This window comes from Colletotrichum aenigma, assembly GCF_013390185.1.
Source record: "Colletotrichum aenigma strain Cg56 chromosome Unknown KSG_Cg56_contig07, whole genome shotgun sequence".
In the NCBI taxonomy this organism is placed as follows: Eukaryota; Fungi; Ascomycota; class Sordariomycetes; order Glomerellales; family Glomerellaceae; genus Colletotrichum; species Colletotrichum aenigma.
Genome location: NW_023500913.1, coordinates 189,160 through 212,820, shown reverse-complemented (window position 1 = coordinate 212,820; position 23,661 = coordinate 189,160). Strand labels below are relative to the sequence as shown.

Below are 23,661 nucleotides of genomic sequence, written 5' to 3'. Positions count from 1 at the left end.
TTTGAGCATGGTTTTCACGGGTTGATTGCGTTGTTTGGACTCTTCCCTGGACTTGTCGTCAGCGTGCCTGAGTGGACATCGCCGTTGGGTTTTGTGATGCACGACGACGGCCACGGCGAGTTCTAGGCAGGGCGGCCGTCTGACACGTGCGGCGAGCGGACGGCGCCACACCAGTGGCCGGGACCCGTCCCATCCACACCGATCATACGGATCTTGAGCCGGGCAGAGGGGCGACTTTTGTTGGGCGAGCGTCATTTGATCATCTGACTTGCTGCTGTCACTGACGATGAGGGTCGTCCGCTCGTTTGCACGGAGGAGCAAGATCAGGGACAGGCAGACTTGGAACTGCTGGTGCAGTCGAGTCATACTGACCGGTGCCTGCTGCTCCACTGCTGAGAGTTCTCGTATGTTGGCCATCTCTAGAAATCTCAGTCATCTTTACGACGAGAACGCGCACAGTAAACGGCGATGCTTATTAGGCTTCAGGTGGCGATGCGGGGAAGGCTGGCTTGAAGAAAAGGCGAAGCGAGACAGGGCGAGCGAGCGGGTGGGCGGTTACGGGCCATGGTGCAACGGTGTCAAATGTCGAGCTCGGAGACCAGAGGCGCAGGATTTCACCGCGGCCCAAGGGCATCACCTCTGTGTGCGCCGTCACCGTCACACCAACGGGTGGTGGTCCTGGTGCTGGTGTCGGTGCTCTGCAGCTCATCAGTCGGCCGGGAGCAGTGCGCTGCAGGTTGCGGCAAGTGCAGAGTTGAGAGGTGATTGTTCCGTGGCGGAAGAGAGGTGGGCGTGCTGGATGTGCAAGGAGTGACGTGGATAGCTAGCCCCGAGCTTGCTTCCCATTGGTGTTCCTGAAACAAACCTTCATGTTTGGAGGGGGGAGGACAGAGAGAATTCGGGCGAGGTGTCGAGGGAGGTAGCGGGTACATGGAGTACTTTGTGCGAGTCTTGTTAGGTGAGGTGTGTCGAGACGGGAGCTGGGCTGATGAGTGACGTGCAAGCGCCGACGAGGTCGATGGATGATGGGTGCGGCGGCATTGAGCTGTCTGTCAGAAGCGGCGAGAAGAATCCGATGAATCGAGTGTCACTGGGCAGCGGGATTCTGGTTTAATGCTCAATGGCAGATTCCGTTGACCATGTCCCCTACCGGCGCTGGTTCCGGGTCGGGATCCCTGTCGTCAATCCGGAACACGACGAGCGACAGGTGCAGGGTGCAACCGTACAGGCGGTCGGGGGCCTGATGATGGAGCGAGTGAGTGGTCGAGGTGTTGACGACGGAGGAGGGGTCGTGTCGAGGAGCTGAGGCTGGGATGGAGCATGATGTCGAGGGTCGAGGTCGAGGGAATGTGCTTGTCTGCAAGTCACAGTGTGGCCGGTGTGAGGCGAGATGGGAGGAGAAGCATTGGGTGACGAGAAGAGACGAGGTGAAAGAGGGTGGATGGAAGCTTTGCATCTAAAATGAGAGACGAAGAGGCTCGAGGATAGGTGACGTTGAGAGTGAGGAAACAGTGTGAAGCAGCACTGGAGGAGGGACCTGATAGTGAGGTGCAGTACGCACTGATCAAACAGCAGCGTTCAGAGAATGGCGCCGGTGGTGTTAGTGGCTGGCCTGTGCGATGCGATGCCCATGTTGCTTCCCGTCTGTTTCGGGGTATGTGGGGAGGAGGGACCTACCTGTGTACCTTTCCTTCTTGCCCGCTAGGGACGCAGTGCCATCGACATCGACACTACAGAGGGCAGGAACAGAAACGGGAGGGAAGTACCGGCCGTGTAGCGATACGGGGCATATGCGTGGCAGGTACCTACCTTACTTTGAGGGGTTCCTTCAATTTGCGCCTGTGCTACGGTACCTCACTTTGAAGCATTCTCCGACGGCAAGCACGAGGCAGGAGACAGCAACCCAGGAAAGAGCGCGGTGCAGATACAAGCACCTCAGTCGAGACTTGCCTCCGTTGCTGCTGCTGCTGCTGCTGCTGCTGCTGCTGCGGGTTGACCGAGCTGCACTGAATCTGGAACGAGAAACTGCAATTCTGCAACTTGAGGAAAGTGGGCATCAAGGATCCAAGACTGGTGGACGTGACCAACTCATGCAAGTGCGAAAGTATGTGAATTGCAGAGGAAGGAAGGAGTCGTCGGCAACGACGTGGACGTGGACGTGGAGGGATTTCATCATCCTCCCCCACCCAGGTCCCATCAAAAGTGTCGTCAATCACCACCGTCCGCCGTCTGTCGCTTCGCTACCACCCGCTTCCTAGCAAGGCACCACCCTACCTTACCCTACGTGCCTGCCCGCTTATTACCTCCCCTCGTCCATCATCTGCATCGTCCGTCCTACAGATACCAGTACCTGCGATAAGCAAATACTGATAGCTGCTGCAACTCTACGCCTACCTTATCCGTATCTCCTTCGCTCTCACTCCCTTCCTCGCACTTCGCACTCTGCCTCTGGCCCCTCCTGCTCCAATATTCCCTGGCTCAAATCCCGGGCGGCCCCCCCCCCAAAACGAGAGAAGGCCAGGCCGTCATCCAACCAGCTTCCCCTCCTCCTGTCCAATCTTGTCTTCCACCGCCCAAAAGAAGCCGGCCGACCTGATCGCAAGCCAACCCAACGACGTCGAGACGGCCACCACCAGCCAGCACTGCCACTACACCACCACCAATTTCCACCGGCTATACCTTAATACCTCACCTCAGCAGATACCAGATACCAGGCAATAGATTCCAGACACCAGACACCACCCAGCCAGCAGTTTTCAGGCCTCTGCTCTACGTCGACCACCGACCGATTAGTCCCGCTGCCGCCGTCGGGCACAGCTCTGTCGTCTGCTGTCGCATATCCGTCTGCTGCCAAACATTTCTAACGCTCGAATCCCCCTTGCTTAGATACATTGCAGGTAAGCAGAGAATGGCCCCCGTTTTCCCACTTGGTCTGCCCGTCACCCTGACCCCAAAATCCAAAACTCCGTCGCCTTGCGATTGCACTGTCTCCCTACCGATTCTTCCGGCCGCCTCGACTGACACCGCCCGCAGTCCCCGAACCCCCTCCAGTTACCAATCCGACCCTCCAGCTCCTCCCCTCGTCCAACAATACCGCTCCATAATCGAATTCCTCTCCCTCCACGCCGGAAATCCTCCATCTCGCTGTTGCCTACGTACACAGCGTCATCCTGGCGATTACGTCCTTCCTTTGGGAGTTGACGATGGCGGCTGCCTAATACTTGCCTCGACATTTCTTGCACGACTTGAACCCACTCCGCCCTTCCCGAACCACCGCCCGCCGCAATCATGGCCTCCGAACACAACCCTTTCCGCAGGAAGACCACCTCGACTTCCTTCTCTTCTACCCCTCAGCCTGTCACCACATCTGCCTTTCTCGAATCCATTACATCCGGAATCTCGAGGGATAACGCTCCCTCGCCTCCCGAGGTTCGACCCGCGAAAGCCAAGGTTGTCAAAAGGGTAAGGGTGTTGTCTCCGCCGCCCTCCTCGCCTTCCTCCCCCGAATCGGTGCACAGCAGAGGCTTTGGACGTCAAGACGACAGTAGCGACGACGGCTCAGACGACGATGACGACCAATTTTCAAAGAGGTTTCCCGAGCTTCCCGACGGCCTTCCTGAGGCTGCGCCGCTGCGCATCGCCAACGCCGTCCCCAACCATACGCCTGAAAACCCCTTTGGTAAGACGTTGCAGGATCTGGAAGGCCTGACGGACGGAAAGGCCCCGTCTGGCGGGGCAGCCAAATCCCTCGACGTCAATGCGTTCAAGATGCTGCTACTTACCGGCCAACCTGGAGCTGGAATGCCGGCTCACAAGGCACAATCTCAAGGCGACAAGGCTGCAGAGGCCGCAAATGCGTCCGGATCAGATACGTCTTTCGCGGAGACGCCCCGGTCATCAACGGACATCGCGGACCGCGGTATCATCCTTGCTTCACCTCCGACGAAGAGAAAGCCCCCTCCGCCAAGTTCCAGGCATGGAAGGAAGATTAGCGTTCAGACGCCAGAACGACCTCACATCTCATCTGAGACGGCATCGCCGATCTCTCCGTCCGATGTGAACAAGCCCCTCCCCCCGGCTCCCAGCTCGTATGGTGGGGAGGGGGCGGAAGATGTCTTTGCCCGAGAGGCCGCGGGCAAGATCCCCGATCAGGATTCCCCCACTCCCTGTTCGACACCCACCCCGGCCACGTCGGCGTCGGCAAAAAAACCAACGCCAGCACCCCCGCCACGACGGGGCCACGCGCGGAGCCAGTCTCTCACGGCGTCTGCCGGGGCCAATGCCCCGAGCAAGGCGGGCAATGAGGCCGATACGCCGCCTCGGTCTTCGATGGAATCGCAGCGCTCACGGTCGGAGAGTTTCCGGAGTATCAATGCCCCTGCGCCACCCCCGCCACCTCGACGACCGAATGCATCACATCGCCAGTCGTTCCAAGCTTCACCGTCAGCGGCCTCGTTCAGCCCTGTACCCTCCGACCTTGAGAACACTGCGTCGGGTAACACTCCCCCAAAGATCTCTCCGCCTCCACCACCTCCCGCGCGAAATACTTCGACACGCCGTCCCCCAAGCGTGAGAAGTTTTGACGCCACAAGCAGGAAGGTGAGCGGCGGAAAAGAGGGGGCTCCTCCACCGCCTCCACCTCGACAACGAGGAAGCAGTCGCGGAAGCATGGATTATGTAAGAAGGCCAAGCGTTGACAGTACCAGAGGATTTAGCACGAACGTGCCAGAAGAGCCAGGGACAGAGGACCTGGCACAGGATTATGAGGCCAATTTTGGCAAAGGTGCAGACATTCTTGCCGATTTGGATGCGCTGCAGCGTGAAGTAGACGCTTTGAGGGCGCAACAGGCGAAGTAGGACGCATGTCTGACGGCGCGATGATAGATGGTTGGTATTGAAATAGAAAGGCTGCCGCCAAGCGGACCGCCATGCCCTCGAGGGGCAGCTGGGTATCTCAAATCAGGCTTGTACATTTACGGATTACCAGGATGCGACATGAGTAATGGAATGGTTATGAGTTGCACTTATCAAAATCGTACAAGGAGCCAAGGGCCCGGGACCGTGCAGCCGAACCATCGATACTCACCTCGCGAGCTTTGTGTTAGGCTTCTCAAGACGCTAAAGTCATTGTGCAACTGTCTTCCTCCAAATATTCGAATGAGTTTGCCTTCCTCCCATCGTGAGTGAGTCTGCCAGTGGCATGAAGAGCAATCAACCAATCACCTGCGCCAGCATTTGTGATAAGCCAGCTTTGAAAAAATGACAAGGTGGGCTGCTGTGACAGACGCAGGAGGAGAAAGGATCGACAGTGGTCTTGGTGTGACAAATGATCAACCCTCCACGCCCTTCTTGCAGACGGGTGAAATGTCATTGGTCAATTGATGACGCGCCAAACTGGAGAAACTCTACGAGCTCGGGTCGCGACGGGGTCCTGGGATGTTCTGAGCGAGGGCGAAGTTTGGGTGACGGTGTTTGCAAGACAGTCTGAGCGTGATGGTCAAGGGGGACGACATATCTTGGGGGCCAAAGAGGCGTGATCTTTGTTGCTCGAGGCGATAGCCGGCCAGATGTTGAATCATGGAGTAGGAGGTGGGACGCTGAGAAGTTTTCCTCGTTGTTTCTTCTGCGAGTTGGAGCATGTCCCGCCAAGACAGGATGATGTCAAGAAGAAGAAGAAAGAAGACTGCTCGAATAAAAGCTCTGAGTCCTGCAAAGGTTCTAACTGATGTTTCGTCCCCGCACATATTGGCGAGATGGACGGCAGCCTTTGAGGATTAGTGCTGGCTGGATTAGCTACGGCTCTGTGGTTGATGATGATAACGCTTCGATGTTGTGACTGAAGAAACGTTACGCTGAGACTAAAGAATGCCCGGTCTTTTGATATATCTATCAATTGCACTCATGGCTCGTAGTTTCAAGTATGAGCAATGGATATGGTGGCAATTTGGGAAGGTTCGTTTTGTCCGAGCGGTTAGTTGTAGATATTTGGGCAAATCGTCCTTATTATTACCCTGCCTTGACCATGTTATCCTATGTCCTGGGGAAATGCGGAAAGTGACATTAAACTTGCACAATCACGACCTGGTTGAATGATAGCAACGTTGTCCAAAAGAATGAGCTAAAAGGGTCACTATTTTGGATTGACAAGGTCACTTGAGGCAGGAATACAGAACCCCTATTTTTCCTGTGCCAGAGCGATTACTTTTCCTGTGTGCTCGCTATCATTATTGCTATTATGGTCGCTAATGTCGTTACTACTATTCCTATCTATAATAATTGTCGTTGTCATCGTCGTTATTAGTATCGCGTTCTATGTTCGTTATCTATTGCCATCGTCCTCCGTCCTCCTCCTCATGAAAGTCACCACGAACACAGGAAGTAGCCGCCTAGACACAGAAACGTTAGGGGGTCTCCCAGAACATAGTTTGTAATGTTTCATCTAAATATCCCTCCTGCAATCATCGGTGAACTGCGGTCTCTTTATCCGATTTAATGAAAACTTACTTGATTTCCTTAGCCAGGATTTAGAGATTTTGCATAAGACAATTTTCATTAGATGAAATGAGTTCTGAAAATGTAAGATTGTATTGACGGCTGGTTTCTTTTGTCATATTCGACGGACATTGGTTCATTAATACTGATATCAAGAATAAACGGCCCACAGAAGTATATCAAACCTCGAGAAGAGGGACCCATGTGGGTAATCTCATTCAGTCCAACTACAGCCAGAATTATGCTTTCCTGGCCTTTGAGGGTCAACATCAATCTTCCATTTAAACAGGTTCCGTAGATGGAAAAAGATTACGAAAGACTTGTAGAAGGTGTGAAGCAACAGTGTCTTGTTGTGTAAGTACTCGGCTCGAAGCATAGCAATCCTCCGATGTTGAACTGTATACATGTATCTAAGTGGGATGAGACCATGATCAAAAGTTCGTGAGTTTGCCACGTCTCTCACAAAATATGTCTAAGGCATTCATGTACAGAGTCCCGGCTTTAGTCATCCGCATTTACACGCCTACTTCTTCAACGCGGCCGCAATGGCGTTGTACGCCGGCTTGGGGTTCCAGTTCTCGTCAAACAGCAGAACCTTCGCGGAAGCCTGCCAAGATTGCTACAAACCTGTTAGTTGATTTTGCCGATCCGGTGAGGCGCGTTCCTCTTACCTTGTCGCTGACTCCCCACACCGTGATGCCGCGGCACTTGGGCACGTTGACACACGCGTTCACGACCTCGGCGTACTGCGCCGGCGGGGCGTTGTTGATGTCGAGCTCGGTGATGGCGATCTCGGACACTTTGGCGGTCGCCAGCAACTCCAGCGCGCCCTGGATCTTGCTCGACATGTTCTGCGCGAGATGGCACTGGGAGCCTGTTCCACGTTTCCATCAGTTCATGTCCACTTTTGATCACTTCGTACTCAAGAGCATACCGATGCCGTCAATAGGGATGCCCTGCGCGATCCACTGGTTGACCTTCTTCACCACCGCGGCGGGCTTGCCCCAGTCCTTGTTGTCGAGGTTGTAATCGTTGATGTAGAGCTTGGCGGCGGGATCAGCGGCGCGGGCGGCCTTGAAGGCGATGCCGACGTAGGACTCGCCCAGCACGTTGAAGAAGGTGGTGTTGCGGAACGTGCCGTCGTCGTTAAAGATCTCATTGACGACGTCCTTCATGTCCGGCTTAGTGAGCAAACATGTATCAAAACCTGGATCAGAGAACCACCTACCCAGGACCTGATTTTTCCCTTGTAACGGCCAACAACGGTGCTGATGTGGTTTTGCAAAACACTGGTCATGGTCTTCTTGTCCCTGATCGCCGAAACCCACGTGGGAAGGGCCTGGTGCCACAGCAGCGTATGTCCACGGATAGACTTGCTATTATTCGTCGCCCAGTTGACGAGGAAATCCGAGTTCTCCCACGAGAACTTGCCCCGCGCGGGCTCTGTCGCATCCCACTTCATCGAGTACTCGGGCGTGACCTGTCCAAAGTTGGCCTTGATGATGGCCTCGGTCTTGCCCTGCTGCATGATACCATTGTCGCCGGAGACGCCGATGAACAGCTTGCCCTTCCCCTTGGCCTTGAACAGCGTGTCGATGCTGACGGCGGCCTGGCGCTCGGCGAGGTGGTGGGCGTGCTCGTGGGTGGTCGCGATGCGCAGGGGCGTGGCGAGGGCCAGCGGCGCGAGGAGGAGCGCCAGAGAGAACTTCATGTTTGTAAGGAGTGGCTGTCGCGACGAGGACGACGGAAAGTGAGTATGAAAATGAGCGTATGGAAACGAACGTGGTGAAGGAGTCGAGGACGGTCCGTCAGCCTCAACAGGCGACTTCGCAGTATTTGTTCCGTTTGGCCATGTGTGGTAAGGTACTCTCGGTGGAGCACATTCCGGATCTTTTGGGGATCTTTTGTCTACGGGGGGTGACCTTGGCAGACAGGGCAACTCAGATATAGTGGTCTAAATTGGTGCCTAGACTGGGTCGACAGGGAATGGGCATTGAGGCTCCAGGTTGTCGGAAATGGGGGTTCGTTCGTTTGATGGCGTTGTGTGTGTGATGTCGGCGAGGGCGTTGTGTTTGCACTGGAATGGACGCGTGCTTGTGGTACGTTGGTGGCTGTCGTACTAGATCGGTCTGTTGCTGTGGGACATGCATTCCGCCGAAGTGATTGTTTCACTGCAGGCATCGCGGCTTCAGCTGCCAAGGTCTTGACTCTTGCAATGGTGTTTTTCTGTGATAAGAGGTTTGTCATGGATGGCCCTGGGTTACTTAAGCACTGACTCCCGGTCGTCCCGATGACAGGAGATTCAAAGTGTCGCCGTAGCGCCGTTCCAGGATTGAGCATGCCTACAACGCTGGGCCCCAGAGTTCGAGGTGATTACTTTTATATGAGATCGTCCATCCCACTCGGTTTCGCACATTTCGTGGCCCGAACGATGTATTTAAAAGGGGAAAATGAGATGCACTCATCGAGGGTCCAACGCACTGACCACTTGCAGTTGTGAAGTCGGAGCCCAAACGTCAGGTTTGAATCCATCAACGGCGATGACGGACTTTAGAGGCATGCGGATTTAATCTAATAATAAACTCCGGCATCATCATGTATAAAACTTTGACGTCTTGGCAGCAACCATGAGACTTTTGAGATATTCTGAAGCATCTCAAAATCCGAATTCACAAAGGCGCGATTCATTACCGGCAAAAAGCAATATCCCACACTATCCCACACCATCCCACAGGCAAACTCTATTTCACCCTCAATATCCACCGCCATGGCTTCATCAAACAGCACGGCCCTCCTCGTGATGGACCTGATCCACAATATTGTCAAAAGACTGCCGGAGGCCGGCAGAGAGGAGTACCTGGCCCGCGTGTCCCGCGGCATTGCGGCGGCCCGCGAGAAGAACATACCGGTGATCCACGTCACGATCCACTTCCGCCCCGGATACCCCGAAGTCCCCCGCACCAACCCGTTCTGGGCCCGGATCTCCTCCACAGACGACTTCGTGCACATTGAAGGCCAACAGAAGGAGGGGCAGAATTTTGTTGCGGAGGCCGCACCGAGGGATGGTGAGATCGTCATCAACCGACCGCGTATTTCGGCGTTTTACAACAGCGACTTGGAGGTTGTGCTGAGGAGTATGGGGGTGAAGAATCTGGCTATTGCGGGAGTTGCGACAAGTGGAGTTGTCCTGTCGACTGTTCGCGAGGCATTTGATCGGGACTACGATGTTACGGTTTTGGAGGATTTGTGCATGGATCGGGACGAGGAGGTGCATCGCGTTCTGACGACGAAGGTCTTTTCGTGGACTGGGAATGTGACGAGCTCCGAGGAGTGGATTAACAAGTTGTAAATGGTTCCATATTTCGTTGTAGTGAGAGCGCCTTGGAATAGAAGCGCCTGGGCAGGTCAGATGAGAGTTGAGTCTATGCCTGGCTTTAATGGTCCAAATTGTCGCTGTTGTACAATAACCCGTAACTCACACGTCTCGATGGAGTTCCTCACTAAGTCCCTTAGTTTGCTATTCGAAGGTCTGCATCCCGTTTTACCATAGGGTTGTTGCGTGCTTATGATATTGATCTACGCGAGAAATGGGATTCCACTATGACTCGCGTTCCCCAACTTACAAATGGGCTTTCAGGAAAATGTGCATGATAGAGGCGTTGCGCTCGATGACACTCACTCAGCAACCAATGTAAAGTCTTACATTTGCAAGAGGCCGCCTGATCTCCCTGGCTGCTCGCCTAAGTCGCTTGAGGGCGACAGTAGAAGTCCTAGGAATAAAAGAGACGACGATAGCGACAGCAATAGTAACAACAACAATAATAACAATAATTACAACGATAACAAGAACAACAGCAGAAGCGATAAAGACGCCAATGAACAATGATAGTAATAGGGGGGATATCTGAGCTCACGGTAAAAGTTGGTAGTCGCTCTAGCGCAAGAGAAACGGACGGCTTCGTTTGCTGTTCAACTGCTGGCTACAAACGAGCGAATAATTATTTGGGTCGTTCGAAAGATAAGCCTGACAGCCATGTTACATACTTTAACAAACTATAAGTAGAGGTGATCAAGAAAGAGCTCTAGGTGGAATAAGCTGACATTTAATTTTCTATGGACATGGCCTGGCTTTCAGCTATTCTTTCGGGTCCTTCGCTATGGCTTGATACTCGATTGAAGTGTGTGGGTTTAAGATGATGTTTTCCAATGGCTTCCTGAAGGTTCGATCTGTGGGCAGGATGGCACTTGATACATTCATCGCCTGTCTTGAATTTCCCATCGAGTTCCTCTCGTACACGCTCTTCGCGCCTCTTACGCCACTTACGCCTTTCGTAGTAGACCAAGTGGGATTGCACTTTGCCAATTGGTCTACCACGAACAAACGTGGTCATGAAATACATCTTCTGTGGTCCATGACACATAGTTTGTCCCGTGAAGCATTGGGCGAGACTATTTTAGTGAGTAAGCGGCAAAGAGGTGCCGTAAAAGGCAAGTAAATCGACCACTGCGGACCCATGTGAGTCATTCGTGACGAATCTCGGCCCCGAGAATAGCGGGCCCGCTCAGAAGCAAACTTGATCAAGTGTTTCTATTGTATCGTTGCGGAACTCGACTTCAGACATGGAAAGGTTCTTGATAAAGTATATTAGGCGTTCGAATTTCAAGGCTTTCTGAAATTCTGGTCTTCCAAACTCAACATCAAATCGACAAAATTGCCACTCAAGAATAACCTTCAAAATGGACAACGTCAGTGTCACTCACAGTTGCAATGCCAGAAAGAAGGTCGTTGTCGTAGGCGCCGGTATTTCTGGCCTTTGTGCAGCCTCAAATCTTCTTGCCAAAGGGTTCGATGTCGTTGTCCTAGAAGCCCGAGATCGTATTGGCGGACGCATTTTAACCGACCACGAAGATGTCGACAACATTGATATGGGTGGGTTGTAGAGAGTATGGATGGAAGGTAACTTGCTGTACATTGATCTTGATAGGACGGGTGTTCCCCGCTTGTGTAGGGACTTGTATGGGGTGAAGATCCAGCCCGCCTCGGCGTCTCTTCTTTCTCAAGTTGACGAACTAACACCGCACAGGAGCCGCCTGGATGCACGGCACCTCTTACAACCCCCTCGTCAAGCTCATCTCCAAGCTCAAGATCGACTACTACTACGACGACGGAAATCCGCTCTACTTTACCGAGTTCGGTCCCGCCGGCCCCAACTTCAAGGCTAAGAACGTCGCCGACGAATTTCTGGACTATCTCCACTATTGGATCCAAAAGCACCCCAACGGACCGGACTACTCGGCCGAGGAACACATTCGCAAGTTCGTGGGTCAGCATGAGCTTATCACCGATGATGAGCGGATCTGGGCGCCGGAAGCGCTGCGCATTGTCGAGTCGACCTTAGGTCTAGCTCTTGGTGAGATCTCATCCCGATTTTTGAATGACATACTGCCTCCTCAACGTGACTTGTATGTCAAGGGTGGCTACGATCGCGTGGTAAATCACGTTGCTCAGCCAGTCCGTGATCTGCCGGGCGTTCTGAAGCTGCATCATGTCGTCCAGAATATCGAGTGGAGTCGGTCGGGGGGCGCTTCACTAGTTGCAGTTCATGCCCATGGTCCTGATGGGAAGCTCGTCGTTTTCGACGGTGACGCTGTTGTTGTGACCGTCCCACTTGGTGTCTTGCACCAGAATCAGATCATGTTTGAGCCTTCCATTCCGAAGAGTATCGCCCGAGGCATGTCTAGGACCAGCTATGGTACACTGGGCAAAGTGTTCTTCGAGTTCACAGACGTCTTCTGGTCCAAGCAAAACGACAACTTGGTGTATTTCCCGACACCGGCTACTTTGGACGAGGATAGTGAGAAGAACAAATACCCGGTTCTTTCCTTCTCTTTCACGGCCACCAACCTGTGGGTCATGACCGGCGCAAAGAAACTTTGCATCCTGCTATCTCCTCCCGTTGTTTACGAGATTGAATCCATGGGCGGAAATCCGGATGAGCTATTTGCCTATTTTGAGCCCTTGCTGGAGTTGTTCAGAACCGAGCCATACAAATCGCTTCCGAAGATGGTGGATGCAAAGGTCACTTCCTGGACGAAGGACGAGTTTGCCGGCAACGGCACATACTCCACTGCCAAGGTTGGAGACGACCCGCGAATTTTATGGGATGCATTGGAGGCTGAGAAGGACTCGCGGCTACAGTTTGCCGGTGAGCACTGTTCCCGTACCGGAACGGGCTGTGTTCATGGAGCATATGAGACGGGCGAAGTTGCCGCGGACAACATATGGAGAATTCTCGGCCGCGAGTAAGTCACGAATAGTTGCTGCCCATGGCTCGCAATCTCGTACTGTTGCAGCCAAGCGGGTGATGAAAGTTGAATAGGGCTGTTTCAGCTGGTGCCCCGTATATCAGACTGAGAATACCCGAGAAGTCAATAGAAAACCCAATGGATTTGAATAGCCTGCCATCTGACTTCAACGATACATGTATTGCGCGTTCCAAGTTCAGCCGGACCGCCCAATGACGATCCGCGCGGTGTTTGAGCCGAGCGGGGCCGTGCCGACGCCGAAGGGTCCTCCGAGGTCCGGTTTCGTGCTCGGTCGGCGTCCGATGGGCAGGAAAAACGGGCTCACGCTCGATGAATGACTGTTTCTTTGTTCATCAACCCCTCACCGGTTGTGGAATGTGGATTGAGCCCCAGACACGGACAAGGTCGATGAAGCTAGGCGCCAAGCTTCGGCCGGCGGCATACTCAATTAGGCATTGGAGGAGCTCAGCTTCGATGCGTGCGGGGTCTCAGCAGCTCGTCTTACAAGGGGCTCGTCACTGCCATGATCCCTGAGAAGAGCTGCAGGCAATGCTGCGGCACAGGGACGCTTTCATTTCCTCGGTCATCGATCGGACGACGGCCTTACTCCTCACCTGAACAACAAACCACGAGGACCCCTCTCGTTGTGTGTTTCGACCCGATCCAGCAGATACATCAGAGCTTCCTCCCGAGCTCTAACCTGCGTCCTTCGCACCACAACCATCCCCGAATCTGCTGAATGGAAGACCGCTTCATCAAGAACCGCCGCGGACGGTGATTGACCCCCATGAACACGACCGCGCAAGACACAGTTACGCCTGGTCCGACTGCGACCGCGCCGCCGGAGACGATTCCGAGCAAAAAGGCGCCCAAGAAACGCGTTCGAAACTTTACCGCCGACGACCGAGCTGCGCATCGGATCTTCGAGAAGGGCCGTCGCGAAGCCTTCAAAGAGCGATTGATTGTATGTTGTTCTCGCGGATAATAACCATCCAGACCGAAATTGCTGATGCCAATCGATTGTAGGAGCTCGCTGCCAATCTACCAGCTCTAGCGGACACCGATCCCCAGCGCCTCTCGAAGCATGTGGTCATCGACGAAAGCATTGCTCGGCATAAGCTTTTAGAGAGTAGATGTAATGATGCGCTCCAGTGTATTAAGTCTTTATTACAAGAGCGTGAGGAGCTCCTGGACGAGGTGAATAATTGGAGGAGGAACAATGGCGCCCTGATGCGGCAGCCAAGGCCACTCAACGTCAATATGGACGCATTTGCCGAGACAGAGAGAGAGTTGCGACGGCGCGTCGCCTTGCAATTGGGCCGCCCGACCAGGAAGAGCTCTGAGCAGTCTGGCGGGCCTACCGACGAACACTCGCAGGCTGGGTCATCGACAAACAACCAGACAGACGAAGCCGCTCAGGTCCCTCGAGTTCTACCTTCGGAGCCCACACAAGATGCTCGCGCGGTATCAGAATTGAACAATCTATTGCTTGATACATCCTGGCCAGAAGAAACCGAGTCACCGTCGGTTCGCATCTTTTCAGGAACAGTTATGGAAAGCTTAGCCATGCCGGACCAGGGCACAGCAATGTCATCCAACGCCCAGTCAGAGTCCATGCCTGTTTCAAATGCGAACATCAATGATTACCAGCTTCTGAGAGGAATCGATCATGATCGGCAAGGAATGTATCAAAATGGTATGCTCATGGACTTCTCATCGACTGGGACGCCCACGTTCGACGGTATGGATCCTTCACAGATACCTATTTCGCCTGCCTTTCTCGGGCCATCGGTCGCGAATCAAGACTTGCATTTCCAGCAGAAACAGCAGCACCAGCAGCAGCAGCAACAACAATGGGCTTCTTGGCCAGGATGATCTATTCAGGGTCTATCATATGCTCACGCTACTGTACGTGACGCTATCGCAGTTTAGATCTGCTTTAGGACCTCCTCGACCTTGGCTTTGCTTCTCTCCTCACCACCAATGAAGAGCTTTAGGGCATCTGCAAGGCGGGTCGTGGAGATGGGGTCAGCTTCAATAGCCTTCGTCAGTTCAGCACCTTCATTGGCCAGGTAGTCAATGTCGGCGCTTGCGAGCTTGCCGTCCCATTCAGCAGCCGCCAAGGGGTCGACATTGGCAAGCTTCTTGAGACGCTCAGGGCAAGGCCCGGCGTTCTTGTACACGTGCACCGGCTTGGGCGTACCCTCTCCGGGCTGCTTGGTACCATCGTACTCAAGCTTGGCCAGCTGGTCGAGGACGATGTGTGAGATGGTGGCGGAATGGCAGCCCATTTCGCCTGCTGCCATGGCTTCCTTCGCGGAGATGAAGCTGGCGTTCTTTACCAAAGGCTGTTCCTTGCCGGTTTCCTTGTATAGACGCTTGTATGTCTCGATGATCTGGACAATGCGGGCGGACATGGGGTGCTGCGTCGCAGGGTCCTCGACGTTGGGCCAGAGAGTGTCTGGCTCGTCATGAGCTCTCACCTCTGGTTCTCAAGTCAGCGCCACTCCACGTGCATCTCATGCGCAAACTTACCATTATAGTACGGGCTGATGTACAGCATGCCTGCTTGGCTGCAGGCGATGGCCTGGGGGAGACTGAAGAGGGCTGTGCCCAGCGTCGGGATTCCCTCAGAAGACAGGATCTTGGCAGCGTTGAGGGCAGGGCCGGTGGAGGGGATCTTGATGCAATATCTATCGCGTCCGATGCCTGCGCGGGCAAACTCACGGTCGTAGAGGCGGGCGTGGTCAAGGGTCTCCTGCGTCTTGAACGCGTTTGAGGGAAGGGTCTGCAGCAAGACACGGCCGCGAATGGAGTTGATGTTTTTCTTGCACATGAGGACGGCCTGTGTTTCTACATCAGCCCTGTAGTCTGTTACTGAGTGCGTTGTGGTCGACATACCATGCGCGTATAGATCGCAAGCCAACCCTCATTCTTCAGCTCTTTCGCAGTCTCGAGGAACATGTCCCTGTTCGAAGCATCACCGAGCTGGATATCCACCCACAATTGGTTGCTGGTCTGGTCGTGAGGGACGATGGGCATGCTTTTGATGTACTCAGGGTCCATCCAGTCGACGTCAACGTTGACTATTCACGTTAGCACGTGGGCGTTGGCATGAGGACATTGCTATGTGACGCACGCTGCTCCTCGAGCTTGTCGAGCCAAGTCATGGCGCCTTTGCTTCCCATCGTGTAAAGTTTCGCAATTGAGATTTCGTTGTAATTGGAGATATGGTTTCGATATCGAATTGTTCGAGCTTGCCCATCTAGACTGCTAGAATACGTACAAGATAGCTCCTTTAATATCATGCCTCACCCCACCGGCCCGTCTGATTTATGGACCTGTACAGGACGAACACACGACGCCCTGCGTGTGTCTGTTTTCTTCGTCATCGGGCCTCTCAACGAGTCCATTCCGAGAATCACTTGGCCAATGATGAGACATCCCCAGAGCCCCCTCAGGATGCCACACACAGGGCAGCGAGAGCACACACGCAGGGCATTTGGGACCCCGCACCTTCTGGGGTGCACCCCGGTCATCGTCTGATCACACATTGGAGACCGGTGGGGGTCAAAGAGGATACTCTGGGGTAAATGTCCCGGAATACCACCATGTTATTTCCTGCCCCCAAACACTGACCAGTGGTGTGACAGCTTGCGTGGCGGCTTCCCTCTTGAGGTAGATCCCAACAGCCTCGCAGAATTTCACGAATGCGTTCAGGGGCAGTTGAGCAGGTAGTATTGCGCAGATGCAAGTGACAAACCCGGAAAACAGCTCAGGGAGCTATGATGCTGGCCGTGCCATCTTACCCCACCTCGGTGAACGATTGCCGCCTCAGAGCTACTGGGCAGGTCCAAGAAGTCAGACGACAAGGTTTGCAACCGGCACTCATCCATGATGTCCTGCACGGGACAAGAAGCTAGCGCCTGTACAGGGCAATCTACTAGTGCGTCTTAGTCTCGTCTCCAAGACTTCCAACCCGTCCAGTTCATGGACACACACACTCCCCTGCGCAGGCCATTTGCGACAGCAGATTTTGGTCACGGGGTAAGGGGCCGAAGGATTCGCAACACCCGTTCAACAGCCGATTGATGCTTGTCAGTCTGACGTTGGTGACGAACACTCGGGAGCGAGCTCCAGTTTACCCCATGGGGGAGGGGACGACAAGTGGGCAAGGATGCTTTCGGAAGAGTTGGAGTGGGTTATATAAGAGCCTCCGTGGACTTTTAACTTCACGAGGTAGAAAACTTAGCATTATCAACGGCTGTCTTCAATGATTTCTCTGCTTTTCGTTCAACACCAAGAGTATCATCATGTCTCGTGTTTCTGACGTCGAGGGCGATGTGAAGTCCAAGCTCGATGTGAGCCATGTCGAGCACAGTGGTGCCGACTATTCACGGAATATCAACGCAAAGTGAGAGGTTGAAGATTTGAGATGCTGAGATGAAGCTAACCTCCAGCCATAGGATCCGCAATCCTCTGATCGGCATCTCTAGTTCAGACCTCAGGATTCAAGTTACCGGCTTTTGTCGTGAGTTTGGCTTCGAAGAGAAGGAGAACGTCTTCTACCGTGGGGCGCTCGCTGCGCAAAACCCTGAGAATTATGAGAGTATCGACGATCTCACCGAAGACGATAAGCATGTCCTTCGCCGCGAGGTCACGCATAAATGGCATCTTCCCAAGGATCTTTACTACAGTATCGCTCTATGTTCTCTCGGCTCCGCAATCCAAGGCTGGGATAACACAGGTGCCAATGGCGCCAACCTCTCATTCCCTCAGGAGTTCGGCATCGAGAACAATCAAGCGCTTGTTGGAGTCATCAACGCCGGTCCAACCTTGTTTGGTCTGCTGAGTGCTTGGGCAGCGGACCCAATCAACAACTATCTTGGACGCCGCGGAACAATCTTCCTCACTGGCCTCTTCTGCGTCTTCCCAGTGCTCGCTCAGGCCTTTACGCAGAACTGGTGGGGTTTGATGATTTGTCGGCTCTTCATGGGCCTTGGCATGGGCATCAAGATCTCAACCATCCCGATTTACTCAGCCGAAGTTGCCCCTGCTGCGATTCGTGGAGGCATCGTTACGAGCTTCCAGTTGTGGGTTGCCTTTGGTATCTTTATTGGCTTCTGCTCCAACCTGATCTGGTACCGCATTGGAGATCTTGCATGGCGGTTCCAGCTAGCTGCTGCTTTTGCTCCCGCCATTCCTGTTCTTATCTTCGTATGGATGTGTCCAGGTAAGTGACCGACTGTCATCAACTTCCAAGAGTATATGGGCTAACAGTTATCCGGAATCTCCACGCTGGCTCATGAAAAAGGGTCGATACCAGGAGTCGTTCAAGTCATTTTGCCGAATCCGAAATACTGAGATGATGGCTGCCCGTGACCTGTACTACGCACACCGGCAAGTCATCGAGGAGAACAATGCCTTTGGCGGACAGACACTCCTCCGCCGTATGAAGGAACTCCTGACTGTGCCCCGCTTGCGTCGAGCAACCGTCGCCTCATCTTGGATCGTCATCTCTCAGCAGTTCTCAGGCATCAACATCATGGCGTTCTACAGCTCTACGATCTTTCAGCAAGCAGGCTACTCAGATAAAGACTGCCTTCTGGCTTCAATGGGCTTTGGCCTCATTATGTTCGTCTTTGCATTCCCGGCTGTATACATGATGGACACGTTTGGGAGAAGGAACCTCTTGCTGGCCACGTTCCCATCAATGGCCTTTTGCCTCCTAGCAGCTGGGCTGAGCTTCTTGCTGAACACAGGGTCAAGCGCGAGGGTGCCACTGATCGCCTTCTTCATCTACCTTTTCACGGCGATGTACGGACCTGGTAAGTGCCCGATCTCTCTGACTCAGATCCATATCATTGTTTGCTCACGATCACCAGGAATCGGTCCACTACCATCGATCTACTTCTCCGAAGCTTTCCCGCTATCTCATCGCGAGATTGGCTCGGCTTTCACCATCTGTGTGAACAACGCCGTCGGGAGTGCCCTCACGCTGTCGTTTCCCGAACTTCTTCACAAGATCGGACCGACCGGCGCATTTTGCTTCTATGCGGGACTGAACCTGCTGGCATTCATCGTTATCTTCTTCATCATCCCGGAAACCAAGCAAGTGACTGTTCGCCTTTCTTCGCGAACTTAATGCTAACACCTTTCAACAGACAACGCACCCTGGAAGAGCTTGACTACATCTTTGGAGTTCCTACCCGTAGCCATGCAGCATACCAGGTTCGCACATGGCTTCCTTGGGTGGTGAACAGATATCTATTCTTTCAGAAGGATGCAAAGCTGGAACCATTGTACCATCTAGAGTAGCGAGCTTGTCATCGTGAAAAGCTTCGAGAGGAGATTACGTGTTTCTGAATTGAGTTCCATTGCAGGATGTTCCATGTCGAGTCTGCAACTTGTAAGAGGTTTCCCACTGTGGGCGTGTACTTCTGGCCATATGGACGGTCAGTAATTATACCAGAGGCCGTTGACGACAGCAATGAAGACGACAGCAGCAACGCCGATGACGACGAGAAGGACAGTAGAAAGGCTCGGAACTTTAATATCTTTTCCCCTGGAAGAAATCTAGCAGTAGGGATACATGAACGCTCAATGGAAATGAAGATAGTTTTATGCCTGTTTAGCTGGAAGTGCTGGCCCGGATAGCAAGAAAACCAGGATATCGTGAAGCTGGGGCCAGCGAGCCACAGTCGACATCATGTCTCAAAGTGTCTTCCTTACAAGGTGGTACCTGAAAAGAGGTGACCTATCTCCCATCATTTGGAGCTCATCATCCGAATATTTGGCCCTGATCTCCTTCTCATTAGACTTGTCTCTTTTGCGGTTGATGTTCCAGAATAGGAACTCTAACACCAAGCAAGCAACGACACCGAGCCCGGCGAATGCAAATGACGAACCAAACCCTGTCGGGTATTTCGGGCTCTCGTCCTCGCGATAGATGAAACTGCCCACAATACCACCAATACTTCCTAAACAGATCATATAGGCGATTCCCTGAGCACGCTTCGTAGGTCCTGCTAAATTGTTGACGGTCCAAGCATTTCCACTAGGGTTGATTGGGTAGAAGCCAATGCTGGCAAGGAAGATGGCGAAGTAGCAGGCCGGAATGTTCTCTTGGATGTTTTCCGCTTTGGGGAACAATATAGCAAACAATATCAGAACCAAGACTTGGGCAAAGACAATGAAAGGCATTCGCCACTTGAACCTATCGGAGAGTGACGAGGAGATGTAGGCGGAAATGGCTCCGACAATGTACGGAGGTATAGTCAGAAGCTGGGCGTTGCTACTGGTGTACCCCATGTTTTTAATAATCTGGGGCATCGTGAATTTCATCCAAAAATTCGGTACTGTGTTAGACCAGTAAACCAGGGCCTGTAGGTAAAGTTGCCAGTCGAGCAAAACGGAGCGGAGGATTTCCCATTTGCGCGTCTTCTCAGCCTCTCTTACACGTATGCTGTTGCCTTGGACTGCATACTGACGCAGTTCAAGGTACTTTCTCTCGTCAGCGTCCAGCCACCTTGTTGACAGGGCAGGTGTGTCGATAAGTAAGAAGAAGGTCGCAACGCCAGCGACGACGGAAGCGATCCCTTCGATGATGAAAATCCACCGCCAGCCCGCGATGCCAGCGAGTCCATCCATCCGCACGATGACAAATGCAAGAAGGCCGGAGAAAGCGCCGGCTAGAGCGCTGGCACTATAGAATATTGCGATTCGCGTTTGGGTCTCGTGTGGGAGGTACCATCTCGATATAGTGTAGACCGCCCCGGGAAAAAAGCCGGATCTGGTGATTGTACATTTTCAGTATGTGCTATTCAAAATCGACCGAAAATGTAGCTTGATCTTACTCAAACACACCAAGAAGGACTCTGACTGCGACGAGACCTTCAAAGTTCTGTACGAGACCGGTCATGGTGATGATAGTGCCCCATCCTGTGACCAAAATGCCCATGTAGGTTGAGGGGCGCTTGAACTTCAAGAGGAGCATATTACTTGGTACCTCTTTTGAAGTAAATGAAGTGTCAGCGGCAAATAAGCTGTGACGAAGGCTGACTAGTTGCCATACCAAACAAGATGTATGTTATGAAGAAAACACAAAGGGCGATATTGTACTGCTGTCCCGTGAGATTCAAGTCCTCGGGCAGGCCTTCGATCTTGGCGTTGCCGATGTTGGCTCGGTCAAGGAACGAAATCAGGTAGAGCAGCCCCAGCAGTGGAACCAGACGCCAATCGAGCTATCAATAGGGGGTCAACTACTAATCTTCAAAGCACTTAAAGAGAACAGGAACTGACCTTTCGCATTACTCTCTTCTTCCGGTCTTCGGGGAAGTTGTCAAGGAATGATTGATCTTCCGGACTGAGTTCGTCAGCTATCTCCTGGTGGACGAAATCGCTCCCTTTGTCAACGTTGGAAGCCGCATCGAAGATGGGCTCGACAGCCTCGGGTCGTCGTTCCGACATCTCGAAGACAAAGTTGTGTGAAATCAGCGGTCGACAGAGTCAAAACGTGAATGCGTCGCAGAGTGTTAGAACGGCTCAAGAGGGCGATGAGGTAAGTTCGCTTCAACACATAGTGCGATGATGGAGATGTAGGATATGGGACGACGGCATTTTGTAGTTCTCATCCAGTCTCAATAAGTCCTTGTCATTGACTACCCCAGAGCAATCCCGGTAAAGCGGTGGACCAGCAAGCCGGGGCTTCGAGCACCCCGTGGGGTTGATCCGAGAGATAGTGACAAGGGAGCAACATCTCTGATGATTGCTGGCATCGTAGCCAATGTCTTTCGGACTGTTGCGCATACTCCGATGACAGGTCGGGATTGGGACGTTGTCGGAAAAAGTCTCGGGCGTAATTCTCAGGTAGCTATCTTTTCCGAAGACTCATCGGAGATGTCGGAAAATCTTGTTGTGAGCGGAATCTTGTTTGATGAGGTGAACTCATCGCGGATCGGCTCTAAAGGAATACTCGGGACAGCTAAACTATGTGTGACATATTCATCAGCCGATTGTGGTGAACAAGGCATCCCAGACCGTTGCCGGGAGAGACGGCTGTTCACCGAACTGACCTCTGCCTGGATGAATCGACGAAATCAACTGAGCCCACACTGTGACAATGCTATTGTTAAGCTAGAAAATTCCGAAGAAAAGTCTTCTACCTCACTGATAAGCCATGAGACAACTGCTTTGGCGGAGGCTTTCTGACGAACCTGTTCCGAGGCCGGGATACTTGGGGGCCCCCTCGTTCATCATCGCCGGAAGAGCGTATATGCGACAGATTGGTGCCGCCTACGTATAAAGACTGTTCAAGAGATCGAAATCTTTCAACATCCAATCCAGATCTCCATATTGCATTGTGTCCTCTTATCGCTGTCATCATGGCTCAAAACGGCACCCACGACGATATAGTCATCGCCTCCTACCCGGATCTTAGGGACAAGATTGTCTTCCGTAAGTTTATATTCTTACAAAAAAAGAAACCCCAGAGACCACACTGACCTGGTATGAAAACTTGAAAAGTTACCGGTATTGGGCAGTCAGGCGATCAGGAAATGTGGGGGAATGGCGCCGCCACGACACGCCTCCTAGCCAAGCAAGGAGCCAAGATCTTCGGCTGCGATCTCTACCTGGAGCCTGCCCAACACACGCAAATGCGTATTGTTGCTGAGGGCGGAGACGTGACCGTTGTGGCCGCTGATGTCACAAATGACGAGAGTGTCAAGTCGGCCGTGGACGCGTGCTTAGCCAAATACGGCCGCATCGATATCCTGATCAATTATGGCCACTGAGCCCTTCGCTTGAGGAGGATATGTGCTAACAAACTTCCAGCAACGTTGGCCGATCAGAGCCTGGTGGCCCCGCTGAGATGACAGAGAAGGTCTGGGATGCTCAGACCAATGTCAACCTCAAGTCTGTCTACCTCTGCTGTCACCATATTCTTCCACTGATGGAGAAACAATGTTCAGGAGCTGTGGTAAATGTGGCCTCGATTGCCGGTCTGCGGTATATCGGCAAGCCCCAAGTTGCATATGCCGCCACCAAAGCCGCCGTCATTCAATTCACTAAGGCCACGGCGGTTATTTACGCATCCAAGAATATCAGGATGAACGTGGTCGTGCCCGGTCTCATGAACACATCTCTGGTTGGTATGCTAGCCGACAAGTATGCCGGTGGCGATGTTGAGGGCTTCAAGGCGAAGAGAAACAAAGCTGTACCCATGGGCAGGATGGGTGACTCATTTGATGTCGCCATGACGGCTCTGTTCTTGGCATCATCACAATCCAGATACATCACCGGTCAGAAGATTGTGGTTGACGGCGGTATCACTTCGTCTACCGGTTGAAAATTAAGCGATAAGACGCAAATAAGAACATTCTACAGTTGCCTTTTCGAGGCTAACCCAGCCCCGGTCCCCTTCTCGTAGCATTTGGAGTATTGTCGAAGCCTATGTCCATAATCATATCAAAACCACTGAAAGATCCAAAAGAAGTCAATTGGAAGCCTTGTTGCTCTCCAAAGTCTCCTGTGTGTGGCTGTCCAAGCGGTAAATGGTTGGATTCTATGGTTCCCGACATTCCAAACATGGAGATATCGGTTGGTCTCGTTTGAGAATGGGCGGTAGGCGCAGAAATCTGCTGCATGTTGTCGTTGAGGACAATTTGATCTTCTGATAATATCTGTGACGTCAAAAAGTTCGAGATAGGAACTTGGTCTAAGTGGCTCCACGGGGAATTTCCACTTTGCATGACGACCTCGGCATTGCCGACTGGCGAAGTTGAGTTCATGTGCCTCACAATGTGGACTCTCGAACAGGATTCCTGCAAACATCAGACGACCAATCCAGCCTTAGATAGAAAT

General features: G+C 52.9%; 9 protein-coding genes across 9 annotated transcripts; 6 read left to right on the top strand and 3 right to left on the bottom strand.

Annotated features, from left to right (window-relative positions):
* Positions 1-3,288: 3,288 nt before the first annotated feature.
* CGCA056_v010337 (uncharacterized protein) lies at positions 3,289-4,857 on the top strand (the record flags this gene model as incomplete). The annotated part of the gene is made up of 1 exon (XM_037325584.1): positions 3,289-4,857. One exon carries the CDS (start codon positions 3,289-3,291, stop codon positions 4,855-4,857), a length of 1,569 nt encoding a protein of 522 aa, XP_037175727.1.
* A 2,158-nt stretch (positions 4,858-7,015) lies between these two features.
* On the bottom strand, positions 7,016-8,203 carry XYNA-0 (Endo-1,4-beta-xylanase; the record flags this gene model as incomplete). Its single annotated transcript, XM_037325583.1, has 4 exons — positions 7,016-7,111; positions 7,164-7,366; positions 7,427-7,661; positions 7,721-8,203. The coding sequence occupies 4 exons, from the start codon at positions 8,201-8,203 to the stop codon at positions 7,016-7,018; spliced, it is 1,017 nt and encodes a 338-aa protein (XP_037175726.1).
* Positions 8,204-9,259: 1,056 nt separating this feature from the next.
* On the top strand, positions 9,260-9,841 carry rutB-0 (Peroxyureidoacrylate/ureidoacrylate amidohydrolase RutB; the record flags this gene model as incomplete). The annotated part of the gene is made up of 1 exon (XM_037325582.1): positions 9,260-9,841. The coding sequence occupies one exon, from the start codon at positions 9,260-9,262 to the stop codon at positions 9,839-9,841; it is 582 nt and encodes a 193-aa protein (XP_037175725.1).
* A 1,746-nt stretch (positions 9,842-11,587) lies between these two features.
* Positions 11,588-12,799, top strand: CBP1 (Corticosteroid-binding protein; the record flags this gene model as incomplete). The annotated part of the gene is made up of 1 exon (XM_037325581.1): positions 11,588-12,799. The coding sequence occupies one exon, from the start codon at positions 11,588-11,590 to the stop codon at positions 12,797-12,799; it is 1,212 nt and encodes a 403-aa protein (XP_037175724.1).
* Positions 12,800-13,585: 786 nt separating this feature from the next.
* On the top strand, positions 13,586-14,673 carry CGCA056_v010333 (uncharacterized protein; the record flags this gene model as incomplete). Its single annotated transcript, XM_037325580.1, has 2 exons — positions 13,586-13,762; positions 13,825-14,673. 2 exons carry the CDS (start codon positions 13,586-13,588, stop codon positions 14,671-14,673), a joined length of 1,026 nt encoding a protein of 341 aa, XP_037175731.1.
* A 53-nt stretch (positions 14,674-14,726) lies between these two features.
* On the bottom strand, positions 14,727-15,986 carry tal-0 (Transaldolase; the record flags this gene model as incomplete). The annotated part of the gene is made up of 4 exons (XM_037325579.1): positions 14,727-15,283; positions 15,334-15,643; positions 15,700-15,884; positions 15,938-15,986. 4 exons carry the CDS (start codon positions 15,984-15,986, stop codon positions 14,727-14,729), a joined length of 1,101 nt encoding a protein of 366 aa, XP_037176052.1.
* Positions 15,987-17,111: 1,125 nt separating this feature from the next.
* PLT1 (putative polyol transporter 1) lies at positions 17,112-18,986 on the top strand (the record flags this gene model as incomplete). Its single annotated transcript, XM_037325578.1, has 5 exons — positions 17,112-17,212; positions 17,265-18,015; positions 18,113-18,626; positions 18,684-18,913; positions 18,963-18,986. The coding sequence occupies 5 exons, from the start codon at positions 17,112-17,114 to the stop codon at positions 18,984-18,986; spliced, it is 1,620 nt and encodes a 539-aa protein (XP_037176033.1).
* A 526-nt stretch (positions 18,987-19,512) lies between these two features.
* CGCA056_v010330 (putative transporter) lies at positions 19,513-21,267 on the bottom strand (the record flags this gene model as incomplete). Its single annotated transcript, XM_037325577.1, has 4 exons — positions 19,513-20,590; positions 20,655-20,808; positions 20,873-21,041; positions 21,100-21,267. The coding sequence occupies 4 exons, from the start codon at positions 21,265-21,267 to the stop codon at positions 19,513-19,515; spliced, it is 1,569 nt and encodes a 522-aa protein (XP_037175728.1).
* Positions 21,268-22,181: 914 nt separating this feature from the next.
* Positions 22,182-23,146, top strand: fabG-1 (3-oxoacyl-[acyl-carrier-protein] reductase FabG; the record flags this gene model as incomplete). Its single annotated transcript, XM_037325576.1, has 3 exons — positions 22,182-22,254; positions 22,324-22,540; positions 22,633-23,146. The coding sequence occupies 3 exons, from the start codon at positions 22,182-22,184 to the stop codon at positions 23,144-23,146; spliced, it is 804 nt and encodes a 267-aa protein (XP_037175070.1).
* Between the last annotated feature and the right edge of the window lie 515 nt (positions 23,147-23,661).